Source organism: Leuciscus leuciscus (genome assembly GCF_965113295.1).
Source record: "Leuciscus leuciscus genome assembly, chromosome: 12".
Classification (NCBI taxonomy): domain Eukaryota; kingdom Metazoa; phylum Chordata; class Actinopteri; order Cypriniformes; family Leuciscidae; genus Leuciscus; species Leuciscus leuciscus.
In genome coordinates, this window is record NC_138736.1 from 1,593,156 (window position 1) to 1,613,807 (window position 20,652).

The 20,652-nt window shown below is 39.7% G+C and overlaps 1 protein-coding gene across 1 annotated transcript in view; it reads right to left on the reverse strand.

The window, feature by feature from the left end:
• Positions 1–7,214: 7,214 nt before the first annotated feature.
• Positions 7,215–20,652, reverse strand: part of LOC309510722 (uncharacterized protein) — a gene marked incomplete at its 5' end in the record, with an annotated part of 96,917 nt that continues 83,479 nt past the window's right edge. The window contains one exon of the mRNA XM_082185592.1: positions 7,215–7,332. Coding sequence (XP_082041718.1) covers positions 7,328–7,332 — 5 coding nt within the window. The 3' untranslated portion in view covers positions 7,215–7,327. The remainder of the gene's footprint in view (positions 7,333–20,652) is intronic.

Genomic DNA, 20,652 nt, shown 5'->3' on the forward strand with positions numbered 1-20,652 from the left:
TGAATAAAATTGTGCTCAGAAATGATGCTCTATTTATTATTGAATTAAGGCCCTCCCAATCAAATAAGTCTTATCTGATATCTGTAAAATAAACATCAACTGGACCATTACTGTCAGGGTTATGTTTGTTTTTGATCTGTTTCCCTGTTCTGGGGTGCGTTTTCCGTATGTCGTTAACTCAGTTCGCTAGATTTGATTGTTGGCGATATGGCATGATCTTGGTTAGTTTGGTTCTTCGACTCATCCTGGACTTGCTGTCATAGCAATGTGTGTGTAAGCTTAAACCTGTTTGCGAGCAGCTTATTTCATGCAAACAAGATTAGATCTGATGCGGGAAGTCCTTTAGCGCAGCGCGATAGTACTTTTTGATAGATAATGTTTTTTTCTCATTTACATAATTAATTTGTTGGAATAATACATTAAATGTTCGACTTGTCGGAACGGCACAAACTGTGCATTGCTCTGCAGATTTTTGCAAGTGGCACTTTCCTTTACACTATTAGAGAGAACTTGGTGAAAAGTGTTGTCTGTCGTGCCATTCACAGAGTTTACCTGGTGCTGAATCTGTTTTTAGGGGTTTTTCCAAGCCACTTAAGACCCAAGGTTGTAAAGCAGATTTAGTTTTTTGCCAACGCAGCTAAACTATATTATCATTTTTAATGAAGATCATGCAATCATGCAATCATGACAATGCCAGTAAGTATGACTTACAGTATGTGTCCCTCAGGCTTCACTAATGTGATTGGTGCCAAAGACTGCACACACGAAAGGGGGTTCACAATGTAAATGTGCAGGCAAGTTTCTATTACGATTCTTAATATTCCAGATTAGTAATATTATATATATTTTTTTTTTTTTTAAAGGAATAGAATAAAAAAAGTATGCAGTGGACTGACCAAAGTCTCTTAGATGGTGTGTAACCATATCACAAATGTGGAACTTCTTACCATGTAATCAGATAATTAATGTGTGATCTTGTGATCAGGATGTGATCTGTGTAATTTTAGCTTTGTTTGCATGCCACGTGTTTTGCAGGAATAGCACGAATGCTTTGGTCTCAGAATTTTTGCCAAACTGTCTAGATAACTTTTTTCAGTAATCACCAGTTTTATTTATATTAAAATAAATAACATTGGCCTGCACTTTTTGTGTCACTTTCTGTCTTTTTAGTGAAATAGTCTAGGACTGAAAATGCTACAGAGACAAACTTGCAGGCAAGTACAATTTTATAAAATATTTGTCAGAACGAGACATTTAAAACACTCCAAATACTTTTGCTGCTAGTTCAGTTTACTTATTGAAATGAGACAACATTTGATTTCATTACACTCTATTTACTTAAAATTGTTAAAGAATCATGCTTTTGAGTTGGAATAACATGAATCATGTTTTGTTGACAGCTGAAACTGTACAGTCGATTTCCCAGCATGCTCCGCATGGGATTGAACTGGGATGCTAAACTTGAGATGCTAAACTCAAAACATCCTCCATTACATTCATGTTTGTCAGTATAGTATGATCTTACAATGCAAATTATCTTACAAAACACTTTGTTAGTGTGAAGTTCTTTCAACATGTACATGTTAACAGGATTTGAGTTAAATTCAGGTACAGTTCAGTACCATTTACTGATCAATGTAATAATTGTTATGCTAACATTTCAATTATATAATAATGTCATTATTTATGTTCTTATATCACAACACTTTTCCTGGCATACTAGGACAAATTATTCAAATAGTGTAGTTTTGTCATGTCGGTTAGAAAAGGATGTGTGCTCAATGTAAACAGTACTCTTTTATTTGTGCAGTTCTGGTTGTGTCTGCTTTCTCATTCAATAAGGAAGAAATGTAGCGCTCAGTAAACACAACATCAGCACAATGTAAACCTTTTCAAGACTTTGGACATGCAAATTAATCTGTCAGTAACGGCAGATATAAGGGATTTTGAAAAGGCTGTTTCAAGCATTGTAATTTTTTTTTTACCATTGTTTAATAAAATAATAATAATTATTATTATTATTATTATTATTATTGTTGTATTTAAGTGTGGAAAAGTTTCTGTCACTGCTTATAGGTTTGGAATTCTTTTTCAGTTTTTTGCCTGACTTGACTGTATCCTGCAAAGTCTCCTCCTTTCTGATGTTATAGAAATGGCCATTAGGGCTCTCTCTCTCTTTACTTCAATGTCCCCCTTCGCTGCTCCTCCATGTGTGTACATTTTACAGCCCTCACTTCATCGTACTCAAGAAAGGCAGTGGGTTACGACTGTTCTTGGATCTGTATGTCTTGAACCGGGCCTTTCACAAGCTTCCGTTTAAGATATTAAAGCAGAACAATTCCCAGAAATACTGATGTATTCGTTACATCATAAGAAGAATGGCATCTATACTAATATCATTATATTATATATAATATTATTATTATAAACTCTCTGTTTATCCCGAGGTTTACCGCAGTCCGCCGGATCCAGGCTGTATCCAGATCTGATGAAGGACCTGCGCCTGGACACACACACTCCAGATCTGATGAAGGACCTGCACCTGGACACACACACACACTCCAGATCTGATGAAGGACCTGCGCCTGGACACACACACACACACTCCAGATCTGATGAAGGACCTGCACCTGGACACACACACACACTCCAGATCTGATGAAGGACCTGCGCCTGGACACACACACACACACACACACACACACACACACACACACACACACACACACACACACACACACACTCCAGATCTGATGAAGGACCTGCGCCTGGACACACTCACACACACTCCAGATCTGATGAAGGACCTGCACCTGGACACACACACACACTCCAGATCTGATGAAGGACCTGCGCCTGGACACACACACACACACTCCAGATCTGATGAAGGACCTGCGCCTGGACACACACACACACACTCCAGATCTGATGAAGGACCTGCACCTGGACACACACACACACTCCAGATCTGATGAAGGACCTGCGCCTGGACACACACACACACACACACACACACACACACACACACACACACACACACACACACACACACACACACACACACACACACTCCAGATCTGATGAAGGACCTGCGCCTGGACACACTCACACACACTCCAGATCTGATGAAGGACCTGCACCTGGACACACACACACACTCCAGATCTGATGAAGGACCTGCGCCTGGACACACACACACACACTCCAGATCTGATGAAGGACCTGCACCTGGACACACACACACACTCCAGATCTGATGAAGGACCTGCGCCTGGACACACACACACACACTCCAGATCTGATGAAGGACCTGCACCTGGACACACACACACACTCCAGATCTGATGAAGGACCTGCGCCTGGACACACTCACACACTCCAGATCTGATGAAGGACCTGCGCCTGGACACACACACACACTCCAGATCTGATGAAGGACCTGCGCCTGGACACACACACACACTCCAGATCTGATGAAGGACCTGCACCTGGACACACACACACACTCCAGATCTGATGAAGGACCTGCACCTGGACACACACACACACTCCAGATCTGATGAAGGACCTTCACCTGGACACACACACACACTCCAGATCTGATGAAGGACCTGCGCCTGGACACACACACACACTCCAGATCTGATGAAGGACCTGCACCTGGACACACACACACACTCCAGATCTGATGAAGGACCTTCACCTGGACACACACACACACTCCAGATCTGATGAAGGACCTGCGCCTGGACACACACACACACTCCAGATCTGATGAAGGACCTGCACCTGGACACACACACACACTCCAGATCTGATGAAGGACCTGCACCTGGACACACACACACACTCCAGATCTGATGAAGGACCTGCGCCTGGACACGACGACAACGCAGTCCTGAAGTGTCAGCTAGTCTCTCCCCTGTGAAGGCCTCCTTCCCTTTACCTCTGTACAGACAAAACATTGTCAAATAATTCCATTCACATGGATACGCGGAAGTGATAAATTCGGAATTATATATTTTAAGGCCAGACAAGTAATTTGTTGAGGTTAATTTGTAAAGAAAGACTGCTGTGACAATATATATTCAAACGCGCATCCCTATAGACTAAACACGTCAAGATGCTGATTAGACAAGGCAAGGCAAGTTTTTGTTGATCTTGTTGTGGAAAGTGAAGATTTTGCAGCATGAACATAAACAGAAAATGAAGAGAGCAGAGATTGATACATACTCAGGTCAGATGTGTCTTTTGATTTGCGCCATTTTCTCTCCGCTGCCCTGAGTTCGGTCCGGTGTTTATGAAGCACCTCAGATCACCAGGGGTTAGAGGGCGTAGCACGTGCTGGCCTGGAGGAGAAAGGGCAGATATTGTCTAAAGAAGATGTTAAAATGGAGCACAGATACCTTTGTTGCGGTATTCACATCCAGAGATGCAAATTGTGAGGGTGAGGGAAGAGAAGATGACACAGCAGAGGACAGATAGGAGGGAGAAAGTGAGCGCAGGTTTCATCTGAAAGTGACTGGTAAGGGGGTTGGTGGTGCATGGGTAGAGAGTTGTAGATTGAAAGTAATGAGGAAATGATCAGAGACATGGAGAGGTTTCACCAAAATGTTGTCTGTGATGCAGTTGCGTGTGTAAACCAGGTCTAGTTGGTTGCCTGATTTGTGATTACCTGTGGTGATGAGCCGTTTGAGATCGAATGAGGCTAGGAGAGAAATTAAGTCTGTTGCATTCAGTTTCTCTAGATGAATGTTGAAATCACCAAAGACTACAAGTGGGGTGCCGTCCTCAGGGAAAGATGACAGCAGCACATCCAGCTCCTCTACTAAACTTCCCAGTTGACCTGGGGGGCGATATATGACTACAATATGGATCTTAATTGGAGTTGTAAGTGTAATAGCATGATATTCAAATGAGTTGTTATTGCATAGAGAAGAGAGAGAGTTTAGTATTTCCAATTGTTAGAAATGAGAAGACCTGTACCCCCACCCCTCCCCAGACTAGCGATGGGTGTGAGAGAAAGAGAAGTTGTTAGAGAGAGCAGCAGGGGTTGCTGAGTCTTCTGGACGAATCCAGGTCTCAGTCAAGCCCAAGATACTAATAGTAGACTGAGATGCAAAGGCTGGAATAAAGTCAGCTTTATTGACTACTGACTGACAATTCCAGTATGTGGTGCTGTAATTCTGCCACAGAGATACAATAAAAACGGAGAAGACTTAGAGCATGCGCATAAACCTTGCGCTGTATATACAGTGGGGAGAACAAGTATTTGATACACTACCGATTTTGCAGGTTTTCCTACTTACAAAGCATGTAGATGTCTGTAATTTGTATCATAGGTAGACTTCAACTGTGAGAGACGGAATCTAAAACAAAAATCTAGAAAATCACTTTGTATGATATTTAAATAATTAATTTGCATTTTATTGCATGACATAAGTATTTGATACATCAGAAAAGCAAAACTTAATATTTGGTACAGAAACCTTTGTTTGCAATTACAGAGATCATACGTGTCCTGTAGTTCTTGACCAGGTTTGCACACACTGCAGCAGGGATTTTGGCCCACTCCTCCATACAGACCTTCTCCAGATCCTTCAGGTTTCGGGGCTGACGCTGGGCAATACGGACTTTCAGCTCCCTCCAAAGATTTTCTATTGGGTTCAGGTCTGGAGACTGGCTAGGCCACTCCAGGACCTTCAGATGCTTCTTACGGAGCCACTCCTTAGTTGCCCTGGCTGTGTGTTTCGGGTCGTTGCTGGAAGACCCAGCCTGCTTATGGAAGATCCCTGCGGTAGGCCCTGCCTAGAAAGGGATGGAACCATTACCAATGCAGAGACGGATTTGAATTTGCCCACGGAAAGACACAGGTTTACCAACAGGGAAACCTTACAGTGGAAGAATACACATATGGTATTACCAGGAGGGAATCACAGCATATGGGGCATATAGCCCATACAGGGGCTGACCGACTGGGCATTCACACGAGTACTAGGCCTGGCGTCGGATGCCCCATCGCGTCTAACTCCCGAAGGATGCTTGGAGGAACTCCATCCAGGGTTCTCCAGGCGGGGAACTCACCTGTAGAGCAAATTAGACTCTTGTATCCCCCATGAGAGGGGAATGGCATTGCAGGCAGGACACCAAGCCAGCCTTTCCAAATTTAACCTGTTTGTACTGTACCTCACACATGGGAAGAAACCGGCTCCACCATGAGATTGTGTAATTTTGAGTATGTGCTGGGTGTTGCCCAGCCTACAGCTCTGCAGATGTTTCTGACAGAGAAACACCACACACCAACGCTCAGGAGGCGGCAACACTCCTTGTAGGTTGAGCCCTCACCCCAAGGGGACACGGCACACCTTGGGACTGATACGCCAAGATGATGGCATCCACTATCCAGTGGCCAACCTCTGTTTGGAGACACCCTTTCCCTTCTGCTGATCTCCAAAGTAAACGAACTGTTCAGAACTTCTGAAGCTCTGTGTGCGGTCCACGTACATACGCAGTGCACAAACAGGACACAGCAACAAACGGTCTGGGTCTGCATGGGTGGCGCTTGCAAGTTCACCACCTGGTCCAGGAAGGGGGTTGTGGGAACTTTGGGCACATATCCGGGTCGGGGTATCAGGATTTCATGCGAGTAAGCCGGTCCAAATTCCAGGCATGTTTCGCTGACTGAAAATGACTGCAGGTCCCACATCCACTTGGTACATGTGATCGCAGTCAGGAGTGCTGTCTTGAGAGACCGGGTCTTAAATTTAGAGAGATATTTCTGGGTTAGTTTGTTTTTTGTTTTGTTTGTTATTTTGGCCGAGCTCTCCCCTAAAGCTATTGCTCTTATTTTCATTATTTATTTATTTTATACATTTCTAGTTTGTCTATTGTGCTTTTGTGCCTTTTTTGCCCAATTTAAACAGAAAGTTAAAAGTTAATAATGGTTGAATTGGTGGTTGTGTTGTTGATTCTGGGACACAAGGTTGGAAATCCTTGTTCTCTCCATGGTTTTATTTTCTTTCTCTTTTTTGTAAAATGTAATTCTTTACTTTGTTACCTCCTCATTGTAAATATCCAAATAAGCCTCTTTTTTATCCAAAAAATTACAATACAACATGCAATGCTGTAGTAATTTACTGATGTAAAAAGCAGAGATATAAACAAAGATGTGTAAATACACAAACCCCTGGATCAAACTGGGTCTAATAGTCAGGTGCATTTAAAAAAAAAAAAAAAGTGCAATATTAGTATTGCTCAGAAAACAGAAGTTTGATATTTTGCTTGTAGGGTCAGTGGAGTGTGGCGTAACATCCTCTCATTCCACTTAATCTGGCAATGAAATCAGAAAACAATTATTAAGGCAATGTACACATAGTATAAATACAAATGTCTACACATGTCTCTCTACTTGTACTGCTCACCTGAAAACACCTCAATTTCACACAGATGAAGATATTCATTGCGCCCAGGTATAATAATGCTGATATATCGCCCCTTAATAGGATTAAACTAAAAAAAAAAATTGTTTCTCCAAGTGGAATGGACACAACAGCTTCAGCCCTGTGAAGACACAGAGTAACTGAGAAATAGAGAGGGGCGTATCAAAACGGCATGAAGCATATTAAATATACTTCAGTCAAAGAAGTTTGTATTAAAAGGATTTATTAAAAGTAATCATCTTATTTAATAATTTTCAAAACATTTGTGAAAGAATTAAGAGAGAGAGACAATACTTACAGCTCATTATTGTTGCCATTATTTTCCAGGCTGTTGCCGATACGGATCTGAGCACCATTTATCCTCTCTGCAATATTAGTGATGCTAACCCTGGTTACCTTGCAGTTTTCCCCCAAGTCAACTCTCCACCAGGGGTCCCTGTCCGCATTAGTATGACTGCATGACCCAAGACTAAACAGTGAATTCCTGTTGCCTTCAACAGCCTTTTGAGCTATTGCATAATTGTATATGGAAGACTGGACAGCTGTGGATCCAAGAGCAAGATTCCCTGTTTAACATAAAATAATAAACAATAACTTTTAACTTTTTTTTTACTTAATATACTCTCAATATACTGGGCAAAATAATGCTCAGTTGATTTCAGTTTTTCTTTTTTAATAAATGTGCAAAAATGTCACCAATTCTGTGTTTTTCTGTCAATATGGGGTGCTGTGTGTACAATAATGAGGGAAAAAAAATGAACTTAAATGATTTTAGCAAATGGCTGCAATATAACAAAGAGTGAAAAATGTAAGGGGGTCTGAATAATTTCCATACCCACTGTATATATATATACACACACACACACACATTGAAAAACCTCATAAACACTCAGGCAGGCAAGATAGGCGAGAAGTGGTTTCCATAGGACAGCATCTCTGTCCCAAGTTGAGACACTCTCACACTGTACCCCTTCTTTTAACTTCCAGAAAGAAGGAGGGGCATACTGAGCATGTGCAGTAGGAGTGTCATGACTCCAGCTCATTCCTGATTGGAGAAATCAGCAATGTTGCAACTGTCCCCACTCTCCCCCTACATGTGTAAATTAAATATAGATGAATCTTTATTAAAGCTAAAGTTATTCAGTCAAGAGCAGATTTGAGCGTTTTTGCCTTTAGTTGTTTATTTAATTTCAGTTGACATTTTAAGTGATGAAAATGATTATGGTTTTAGTTAACTATAATAACACTGTTGTAATGTTTGATCAAATCATCTTACTTGGTATCGTGGGCGTAGAATACGCAGGATAATTAAAGTTAAAATTGCCCTTTTATTAAAACGTAAATTCGTGCCACGCAGTTTTTCATTGGACAAGAGTGTACACATAGAGGTTTTCATGTGGTTATGTGTATGTATAAATCTAGATTAAAAATTCAGAGAGACAAGATACAGTACGTGACATTTCCATGACAATCAGTCACTCAGGTGTGATACCCATGCTCACAACGCGCTTTATCCAACATTCAGCGTCAAAAAACATTCTCCTTTTCCACTATTAAGTTAAGCAGTGCAAGTTGCCTTGGCATGTGGTATCCATATTGTGTTGCACAATGATGAATAATTTTCTACATATTTAACAATTATCAAGCTTTGTTGGCTATTAAAATATCAGCTACATTTCTAAACAATAGTAGAAACAACATTCGAAAACATGGCATTGGTCTTCACGGCAGGGGTGGACCGGCCATCAGGCTGAACGGGCACTTTCCCGGTGGGCCAACGTGCTTTCTGGGCCGATGCATCTCATACTTATATATAAATATATTTTTTAATTTTTTTTAATTATATATATATATATATATATACACACACTCACCTAAAGGATTATTAGGAACACCATACTAATACTGTGTTTGACCCCTAATTCTACGTGGCATTGATTCAACAAGGTGCTGAAAGCATTCTTTAGAAATGTTGGCCCATATTGATAGGATAGCATCTTGCAGTTGATAGAGAGATTTGTGGGATGCACATCCAGGGCACGAAGCTCCCGTTCCACCACATCCCAAAGATGCTCTATTGGGTTGAGATCTGGTGACTGTGGGGGCCATTTTAGTACAGTGAACTCATTGTCATGTTCAAGAAACCAATTTGAAATGATTCGAGCTTTGTGACATGGTGCATTATCCTGCTGGAAGTAGCCATCAGAGGATGGGTACATGGTGGTCATAAAGGGATGGACATGGTCAGAAACAATGCTCAGGTAGGCCGTGGCATTTAAACGATGCCCAATTGGCACTAAGGGGCCTAAAGTGTGCCAAGAAAACATCCCCCACACCATTATACCAGCACCACCAGCCTGCACAGTGGTAACAAGGCATGATGGATCCATGTTCTCATTCTGTTTACGCCAAATTCTGACTCTACCATCTGAATGTCTCAACAGAAATCGAGACTCATCAGACCAGGCAACATTTTTCCAGTCTTCAACTGTCCAATTTTGGTGAGCTCGTGCAAATTGTAGCCTCTTTTTCCTATTTGTAGTGGAGATGAGTGGTACCCGGTGGGGTCTTCTGCTGTTGTAGCCCATCCGCCTCAAGGTTGTGCGTGTTGTGGCTTCACAAATGCTTTGCTGCATACCTCGGTTGTAACGAGTGCTTATTTCAGTCAAAGTTGCTCTTCTATCAGCTTGAATCAGTCGGCCCATTCTCCTCTGACCTCTAGCATCAACAAGGCATTTTCGCCCACAGGACTGCCGCATACTGGATGTTTTTCCCTTTTCACACCATTCTTTGTAAACCCTAGAAATGGTTGTGCGTGAAAATCTCAGTAACTGAGCAGATTGTGAAATACTCAGACCGGCCCGTCTGGCACCAACAACCATGCCACGCTCAAAATTACTACAGGTTTTCTACTAATACAAAGCTTAATGCTAAATCCTGAAGTATCCCTTTAAATATAAAAGTATTTTCTACTGACTGACTCACTCGTAAAGAAAAGTCTTTGTCTCCATCTAATGGCATAATAATGTAACTTCTGTTGCTGTTCATGGTCAGGGACAAATTTTTCCAGTGGAAGGAAGACCTTTAGGGATTTTACTGCATTAAAGTTGCATTGATACATATTTTTTGGCTTAAATATTTGTATTTTGTTGTAACCATTTTATAAAAGCAATAAGGTACTCGAGGCTAGTGCTGTATCGTGAATAAGTTAAAGCTGAACAACGTCTCTATGCAGCACAGCCTCTTGTACCTTATTACTTATATTGCTATGCAATGAGACATTATGTAATGAATGACTGAGACGGCAATAGACCAGAGATTCTCCTTGTTAGAGTCTGATGGTGTCTGTAATGTTTTGATACAGGTCAATTCACCAAAAGCCAAGGTATGGCGAACTCAGATGACGTCATCATATCCTATTCCCTCGACGAGACGACAGGTGGGTGTGTGTGTGTGTGTGTGTGTGTGTGTGTGTGTGTGTGTGTGTGTGTGTGTGTGTGTGTGGTGAGTCCAAAGATGAATCACATGGGACTATATTTGAGATCATGATCCAGCAAATTACACTGTTACAGACCACTGTTAAGAATGAAGGACTTCACACAACATTTACCAGCACTTCAAAGCTCAAAAGTTTGAATATAATCCCATTTAAATGTTACTTTTAATGTGATGACCAAAAACGTTTTTTGTTCATCTTTCAAAGATTGTCCCCATTTGTAAAAATAAAAGTTTCATGATGTAGGAAAACTAACATTTTGGAGGAAAACAAACACTTATTTTAAAATTTAAAAAAGACATGAAGTTACCACTATAACCAGTAGATAATTAAGTATCTATTATATATATTAACTCTTATTAAGCAGCAGGGGAGCACTTATTGGCTCATTAGCCATTTCCACTCCGTAATGTATGTTTTTTTTTTGTTTTTTTTCACACATTTTACTTTTGAATTTATTTCTAGACTTTATCATATCAATTGTAAAACATTAAAAATCTATTTAGTCATTTTTGTCTATTTTTGTCACTTTTTTATAATGAAGTTTGAAGTATATATTTGTCACAAATTCTAATGAAAAATGAAAACCTTTCTTCTGATTGTGAATGAAATTACATAGACAGCGAGTAAAGAGCACTTCCTTTTAATCACTGAAGCTGTCTCTCAGTTCAGCGTAAACTCATTGAGTGCAAAAACTCTCGTTTTAATAAATAAATCTGACTAAACACTGGTTGCAAAACTTTCTAGTAATTGAAGTTATCATTCAGTACCCCAAAATTAAAGATACTCATTTATTACAGTACAATTACTAAAATATTGATGATTAAAATGTTACCAAGCTTGCCGTGTTTAAACAAAAATGTATTAAAATTTGGTCTGCACGATATTTGTTTCAGCAACTGGACATGTGATGTCCAGGCAAATTAACTCAAACACATCATGCTGCAACTTTTTTTGCTGTTTGATACAAGATCGAGGGCTAAACTTCAAGAGTCTGTGTGATATAATGGATACACGGAGGGATTATTTCACTTTATTTACAAAACACAGATTCACTGTGGAGTGTAGCCGGCTTCATTGATTATACCGAGTGCAGAACTAGAACAGCTTTACAAGGGGAGCTTTCACTGCTCATCTAATACATGTTGTGGTTATAGCTATAAAGTTTACTATATTGTTCTCCTCATAGTAATGTATTTTAAGAGAAATAGATGAATTTGCATGTTGTAAACTCGACTGATTTCTCGACAGTGATGCAGTGTAACTAACACGCCATAGCGCGATCAACTAACATGTTCATTATAAAGGTAGCCTGTTTAAAACACAAGATGTATAGTCATGCACATATTTGAAAATCAGAATATCATTTATTTCACAGTATAGTTAGAAAGTTAGTATAGAAAGAAAACCGAGAGGCTTGAAGATTGAATTGCATATCCAAAGTCTTGATAAGGCAATGTAGTGTACTTTGTGCTAATGTTATGTTTACTGAGCGCCAAAAAGTACCTAACTGCACACAGAGGTGGGCACAAATACATCAAAAACTATTTTGTTACAAACTAGAAATACTGGCTCATGAAATGTAACAAAATAAAATACAAAATACTGATGTGAAAAATGTATTTAAATAAAATACAAGTAATTAGTATTTTGAAAATACAAAAATACTCCCACAATAATCTTAAGTCTTTTTTTTATTACTGAAAGGTCAATAACATAAATAGTAGCAATAACACAAATATGAGAAATGTGTAAATTCAAAATGGCGAAGTAGCAAAATAAAAAAGCATGGGCATTTCACTAAATCTCTACAGGGCCTGAAATAGCTCCCTCTGACATAAATGGCATGATTTCTCTGCCATTAATTGCATAAATTGCGTGATATCTCTGCGCCCAAGTAGCAGTGCTTCGCCTGTGCTTCCCCCTAATATAGTCCCAAGTCAATATCTGCCTAGGAAATCACCTAGTGTTAATCTGCATTGCTATTAGTACTCGTTGTGAATACGCAGGCCACAAGAAGTAATTAGCCGTTTTTTTTTTATTTTGTTTTTTTTACTTTTACTCAGGCCATGCTAGCTGGCAACAAAGGATTCCATTCATTGTGCTAAGCTAAGCTAGCGCCGACCCTGTCAAACTAAAACAACGCATGCACTGAGACAAAAATGCATTTGCCTACCTATCTAAATGTAGGAAAGAAGGTGAATAAGCCCTATTTCAAAAAACGGTGGAGTGTTCCTTTAATAAGCAGGGTGATCTAAGCCGGGCCAGTCCCCCCAGTCCCCCCACCGGGCCAGTCCCCACGGTCTTTCTTCTCCTCGCATACATCACAGGCTGTGGTGCTCCCGGTGAGTCTGCTAGTCCTTCGCATGAGGGACCCAACATCTCATTTGGAGTCCCTGCGGAGAACCAGATGTCGATCACTGCATCAGAGGGTGGGCTTGAGTCCTCTGGGGATGTAGACTTAGCATTGCTACCCCCTTCTGGGAGAGTAGTGTAGGTTGAGTCGGACCCAGAGTTGACGGCCATTCTTTCCGGGGCTGCTGTGAGCGTTGGGCTTGAGTGGAACTCTCCACTCTGTTCTGAGCGCTTGCGGCTGAACGACTGGGTTCTTGGCATTAGGCATGTGTCACAGCATCATCTTGCCTTTGTAACATTCTCATGCACCTCTGGAAAGAAAGGTACCAAGTCATGTAAGGCACTTTTTACTGCCGGAAGCCGCTTTGCTGCTTCCCTGTAAGTTCTCAGCCGCACTTGCTGCCAATGCTTAAAATGGCGCTGGACAGGCTGCCTCCCCCCTGCAAGTCCATCAGGCCAAAGCACTAAAGGAGCTGCACAAGGGTAGTTTTGAGCCGGGGTTGATGCAGGATCTGAGTACGGTGACTCATCTCACTCTCTGGGCAACAAAAGTCACCGCGCAGGCCCTTGGCCAGGTGATGTCCACCTTGGTGGTCCAGGAACTTGGTTGTCTGTGGCTGTACCAGACTGAGATGAAGGAAGCCGACAATGCCTTCCAAGCGGTCGGCAAAGCAACATCCCTGAGATGGACAGCCCAAAAATGGAGGGAGCTGCTTTTGTCCGGGAGGTGGTGAACGCACCGCTCTGTCCCCCGGAGGAGGGCCTAGTGGATAATCTTTTGTTCGAAGAGTTTATTCCTGTTCCTGGCTTCAGTTTGCCGGTGTCTCTAGGTTCAGCGCCGTCCTTATGGTCCTGCTGGCTCCTGGACAGGACCTTGACTGCAGTGGCATATAAATACCCTGGAGTTGCTAACACTGCCTCTCGCCTGTGCCAATTTCAACGCAACTCGCCCTCCATCTCCTCCTCTGGAGTCAGCAGCGGTTCAGGTTCATTTACATTCCGACTGAGCTCAATCATGCGACCAACGCTCTCTCACGCTCCCGGGAGAATGGAGACTCCATCCCCAGGTATCTGGAGTTGATTCGAGATGTTTTATTCCCTGACCGAGGAGACTCTTGACAAGGATGCACTGGCACACAGGTGGCCTTGGAGCCTATGCAAGTATGCATTTCCCCCAGTGAGCCTACTCACACAGACAATGTGCAAGATCAGGGAGAAAGAGGAGTAGTCTTGGTTTTGCCTTAGTGGTCCAGCCGGACCTGGTTTTCGTATCTGGTACTCCTCCCTGGAAGACTGAAGAAGGGACAGGATTTCACACTTACGTTTCCACATGTGATTGGTCAGGTTAGTGTTTAGCGTAGCACTATGAGACTAGATAAAGCATGTGTGTTTGGTGCTGGCTTTTATAGAGCCAATAAAAAAAACCACAATATGACAATAAAGTGATTTACATCATACAGTTACCAGGTGATAATAATTTACCTTATAACTTGTTTGCTTAGATGCACAATACAATGAAAAAATGCTCTGGATTTATTTTTGTAATTACTTAAAATGCAATTTATCATTGTGCAAAAAACAGAAAGCACAAGCGTTTGTGTCAGGTTGTTGTGTTAAGGTTAATATATGGTAAAAGACGAGAAAATAGTCAAAGTACAGCAGAGGAAATCTATCCATTAGACAAGAAGTCCGACGGTCGACATGTCATAAATATTGATATAACACACAGGGAATGTGTAACGGACACTTTCTGCAGATGCAATAATGGAATATGTTTGTGGGTTTCTTAATATGAAGTTAACTTTGTTTGCATATATTAAGTCTTTCTATTTAATGGAGAAAATCACAGAAGTGTGTAATTAAGGTTATTAAAGGGATACTCCACTTTAAAATGAAAATTCTGTCATCATATACTCACCCTCATGTTGTTTCAAACCTGTATGAATTTCTTTCTTCTGCTGAACAGAAAGGAAGATATTTAGAAGAATGTCAGTAACCAGACAGTTTCTGGTCTCATTGTCTTACATAGTAGGAAAAAATATATACTATGGACGTCAATGGTACCAGAAACTGCCTGGTTACTGACATTCTTCTAGATATCTTCCTTTCTGTTCAGCAGAAGAAAGAAATTCATACAGGTTTGAAACAACATGAGGGTGAGTATATGATGACATAATTTTCATTTTAAAGTGGAGTATCCCTTTAATTTATGAATTATAAATTTATTTAGACAATTATGATGTGATCGTTTAACCAAGATTAATATTGTAGGAGGACATGTGAAGGTTCGGGTTACAGCCATTGACTGTAAAAAGATATGGACGCAGTGTCCGTGACGTCACCCGTAGGTTTCTGAAGAGCATTTTTGAAGCCTAAAGTGGGCGGAGCCGGCCGTCGCCATCTTGGCCTCGCGTCACTCCCGGATAACAGAAAATGGGCAAAGAGGCGGGGCGGGTGGGGAGGTAATGCTATGCTATATGCTACTGACAGTACCAAGTCTGCGACTGCACAGGGCCTCGCGCTAAAGTGACAGTTGATGATGTAAAGCCAATTAAAAGTTCCTGTTTTTGCCATTCGAAATATTATAATAGTTAAAAGACATGGCAACAAGTAACACTGTGTATCGTGATTCTGTACTATTCTGCTAGTTGGAAATGTATATGCAGTAACTTAATATTACTCTGAGAGAGTGTGTGTGACAGTGATTTATGTGCATACATGTCAGTCACTCTTTTTTAATAGTGTATGGTCCGTCAGCGCGGCGTCGCCCGTCAAGTTCGTAGAGAGCTTATTCAGTCCATTTTAAATTCTGATTTTGGCCGCCTCTCAAATGGGTTAAACCATAGATATATTAACGTTACCTATGAAGTTCAAGTAAATGCGCTGGAAATCCGCGCTCATTCAAGGATGTGCATTTATTGCATGGACGGAGAAAGCGCCGACACCTGCAGGATTTCATCTGACGGTACATAAGCATATTATAATCTGTTCCGTGAGAGCAGAACGAACGAGCCTTTATTGACGTTTTTAAATCTGAAAACTCCAAAAAGCAACGAAATTGTCAGACATCCATTGGTGCATGTTCACAGAGGAAAACAACTGAAATACAGCGCTGGTTGCTCTCTCGAACGATACTCGACGACAACGACGGAATCCGAAGTAATGGGTGTATTAAATTGTATGAAATAATCCCGAAAAAAAGCACAGACACTGCAGAGATGGCAAGTTAAGCAGCTAACATATGCTGAGGTGAAGTGACGGCTAGTCACAGCAGACAAACGGCTAGCATTGACATCAGCGGGAATCCACCTGTCAATCTAGTGGACACACCCTTAATTATGCAGAACTTTAAATATTAATCAACTAAACGGATGAGTAATAAAAAAATTCACCCCCCTCACAGTTGTTATGAAGGGCAAAATTAGCTGTATAGACCAAAGCCACATAGAGATCCAGGCTGTAAACACGTTTTTTTCTGCTGTAAAATTTGGCATTTTAACATGGGGGAGATACAGATTTGACTCACTTTTGACACCAGCCTCAAGCGGCCAGTCAATGAATTGCAGTTTAACTCACTTCCGTGTTGGTTTCAAGAGAGAGACGGGGAGGTTGCCGCTTGGTTACAGCTTATTAAAATGGGGACTCTTTTGTAATGGATCCATTTGAAGTTTATTTTACAGATATTTAAAATTTATTTATTTGGTTGGGAGGGCCTTAATTCAACAATAAATAGAGCAGAATTTCTGAGCAGAATATTATTCAACTAGACCATCTTCAGACTGCTGGTTCGTATCAATATTCATATCCATGTTTAATAGCACATTTTTGGTTTGAAATGTTTTGATGGAATAATATTTCTCATATGAATAATATATTGTATAACAAATAAATATAGCAATTGTTTATAAACAATTCCTATTTGTTTATATAAAAAGGTAATTGTCAAGTGTCAGCGTTTGTTTGGGCTTTCAGTTTGAGTTTTGATTGGTTCCTGTTTGCCTTTGTTCTTTTCCCGCCACTCCTTTGTTTCTATGGTTACCGTCATTATCAGTTCAGTTGTATCACCTGTTTAGTCATTATTGTCATCTGTCTCACCTGTGTTCTGTTAATCAGTGTAATCTGTGTTTGTATTTAAGTTCTGTCTGTTCTGTCAGTCCTGGTCTGATCTCTGTCATATTTAGGGTGTGTGTACCTTCTGCCTGTCTGTACCTGTTTGCACTATATTGTTAGTAAAAGTTTGTATTGGAACTTTTGATGACTCTTTTTCTGCCTGTACCACACCGTGACAGTATTATTTTGTTTAAAAGCAGATAACTGCTGAATTGTGAAGGTCTTCTGTGAGGTTGATACATTGACGAATTCCAGGTGAGTTGACTGTTTATTCACTCTACACTCTAACATTATATTTCAAATCCATTAGTTTTCTTATTATTATTATTTTTCCCTAATGTGAGTCAATGGCAGCCATATCAACCGTAAGTAGGAAAATTATGAAACTTGTAATGATGGTAAAGCAATTTGACAAACTTTGGAGTGTCCAGGACAAACTCTATAGCGCCACCACCAGTTCAAAAATGTTGCATTGAAATGGTTAGAATTTTTTAACCATTTGATCTAGAAAGATAAAACGTAGTACACCTGATTCCTCTTATGATGCTGATCACATTAAACATCTTATCAAGAATCCACCAATTACAGTAGCGGCAATTTTGAAAAGTACAGGATTAAGTTTTTTCGCTACTCCTTAAAATTGTCCAAAATCTGATCAGATGACTGAACAGGTTTTTTTTAGTCATATTTGTTTAGAAGTTATGTTGTGTACTTAACATGGGCGACCTAAAATTGGTTCAGAGGCTGTATCTCGGCCGAACTTTGATCAATCGAAATGAAAATTGGTACACTTCTTCGGAACCAAGATCTGAGGATCTGAAATTTGTCAATTTTCTACAGGTCATGAGATCTGAAAAATTGGCTATATTTGCTAATCTTTTTTGAATAGTTTTATCAGAATCATGATCTTGGTGTCTATGGATTTCTTGTGTCCTTTGCTACCGTTCCTGTGAAATATCTCTCCAGAGTTGACCCTGCCTGTGTTTGTTGTCTTAGCATGCTAATGATTAACATGCTAACCAGTTGCCATTCTTTTTAATGTGGCTCTTCAGATATTAGATTAACCATAAGATACATTTGCATTAAGTTGTTTTAGCATGCTAATCTGGTTAAACTATTAAGTAATGCTTTTGTGTTCTCATTCCAACACTGAAGGCTCTCTTCGGCTGCCTGTTGAACTGTAATTCGACATGCCAATAGTGTTTATTGCTTATTTTTTTAAATAGCATTAAATAACACTTATTTAATACTTTCCAACTCTCTAAAATTCTTATGTCTGCTTGTAGATTTTATTACAGTACCTCGGTTTCTCAAAACAAAACTAATCTAAGGAATCTAAAAGGAGGAAGTTAATAATTTGTACAGTGATATTTAAGCACAACAAAATAAAGTTCCAAAAGAAAGAAACATCCAGTCATCAGCGTACAGCAGACCAACAGACATCAGGCAACATTGGTACATTTGTTCAGGGTTTGGGAATGTAAACAAAACATCATATTATACAGTATTTATGACGTCAACATGAGCTGCATCTGCTTACGCAAACTTTGATCTAATTTTGAATTAGAAAATCATAAGACAGCCAAAGATAAATTGAGAAACCTAAATGAAATAGAAATAAGTATTTTGATATTTAATGTTAAATAAAGAAAAGTTAACAATTGGTAAAGGTACAAATTATACAAACAAGTTCTTCAGGTCTTACAGTAGTATTCAGGTACAAAAATAATGTAATGTGTAAATTAAATGTAGATTAATCCTTATTAAAGCTAAAGAAGTTAATTTGTTAGTGTCTTTAGTATCATGGGCGTAGATGATTCAATCCACGTTTATTTGTATAGCGCTTTTCACAATACACATCATTTCAAAGCAGCTTTACAGGAAGTGCATGAGTCCATAATACAACTTGATCTGTAATCAGAGGTAACTAAGTTATGCATTTAAGAAATCTAAATATACTAAGAAAATGTATATACTAACTCTCAGTTAGCTAAAAATTTATTAATTTAAACAATGTAATTTAATGCAGATATAATGAGCTCATTGAAGTAATGAATACTTGTTTAACAAATGATTGACATTTAGAAAATATAGCATTGGTGGTATTTTGATCATAGCCAGATGAAATTAAATATTATAAAAAATAAAGCAAACTCTGCAAAGGCATTTAAAAACCAAAGAACGGAGGCAGGTTAGTCACATTACACTCACTTTAAGTCATGAGGTTTTTCTATACTATTTTATCATTTCATTAGCAGTTTGTTACTTTGTTTAAATGAGGAGAAATTGAAAATTGTTCTTTCATATGCTGATATGAGATGTGTTATGTCTTCTATCAGGATGGCCATACGTGTGGTTTTATTTCTAACACTTTTTACTGGGATGTGTGTAGCTGATTCCAAAGGTACGTTTAGAATAATACAAGTAAAATTGCCTGATTTTAAAAATCTGTAACCATTGTGTGTAATTACATATTGATCCGATTCATTTATTAAAATTATATTCTGAAATATGGTAATTAAAAATGTGATTTAGTTATATGTAATGCTTTGAACCTGTCTCATCCTTTTAAAAAAAATATAGGTTTCTTATCTCGAACAGGGAATCTTGCTCTTAATGGCATGGCTGTGCAGTCCTCCTTAGGCCACCCACAGGGAGATGCTCAACATGCAGTAGATGGAAACAGAGACTCAGATTACAAGAAGGGCTCATGCACTATCACTAAAACTGAGTTTAATCCATGGTGGAGAGTTGATCTTGGAAATGTCTACAGTGTAAGCAACGTTACCATCACTAATCGTGGAGACTGTTGCAAAGACCGGCTTAGAGGAGCTCAGATTCGTATTGGTATCAAGCTGGACAACAACGGAAACAACAATGAGCTGTAAGAAGTGTTTCAATTGTTCTATCATCTTCCCATGTTGTTGTTCAATCTGGTTTAATAAAACAGGAGGTAAAATTGTAACTCCACAAACCAACCACTCAGTGAGCCACAGCCATGGAGATGTACTTGAACATATTTTATTCTGATTGTGATTAACATTTGTAAGTTTAGACCATTGTTTCTTGTAGCAGTGCTATACAAAACCATGTGATTTCAATACAGCTGAATTTAATTTGTTAGACGTGTGAATTGTGTTGCGTAGCCTCTGGTTTTCATTTTAACACTGTTCATGTATTTGCAGGGCTGCAACTATTCTCACTGCTCCTAATGGCACACAAACATTTTCATTTGAGTCTGTTAATGGC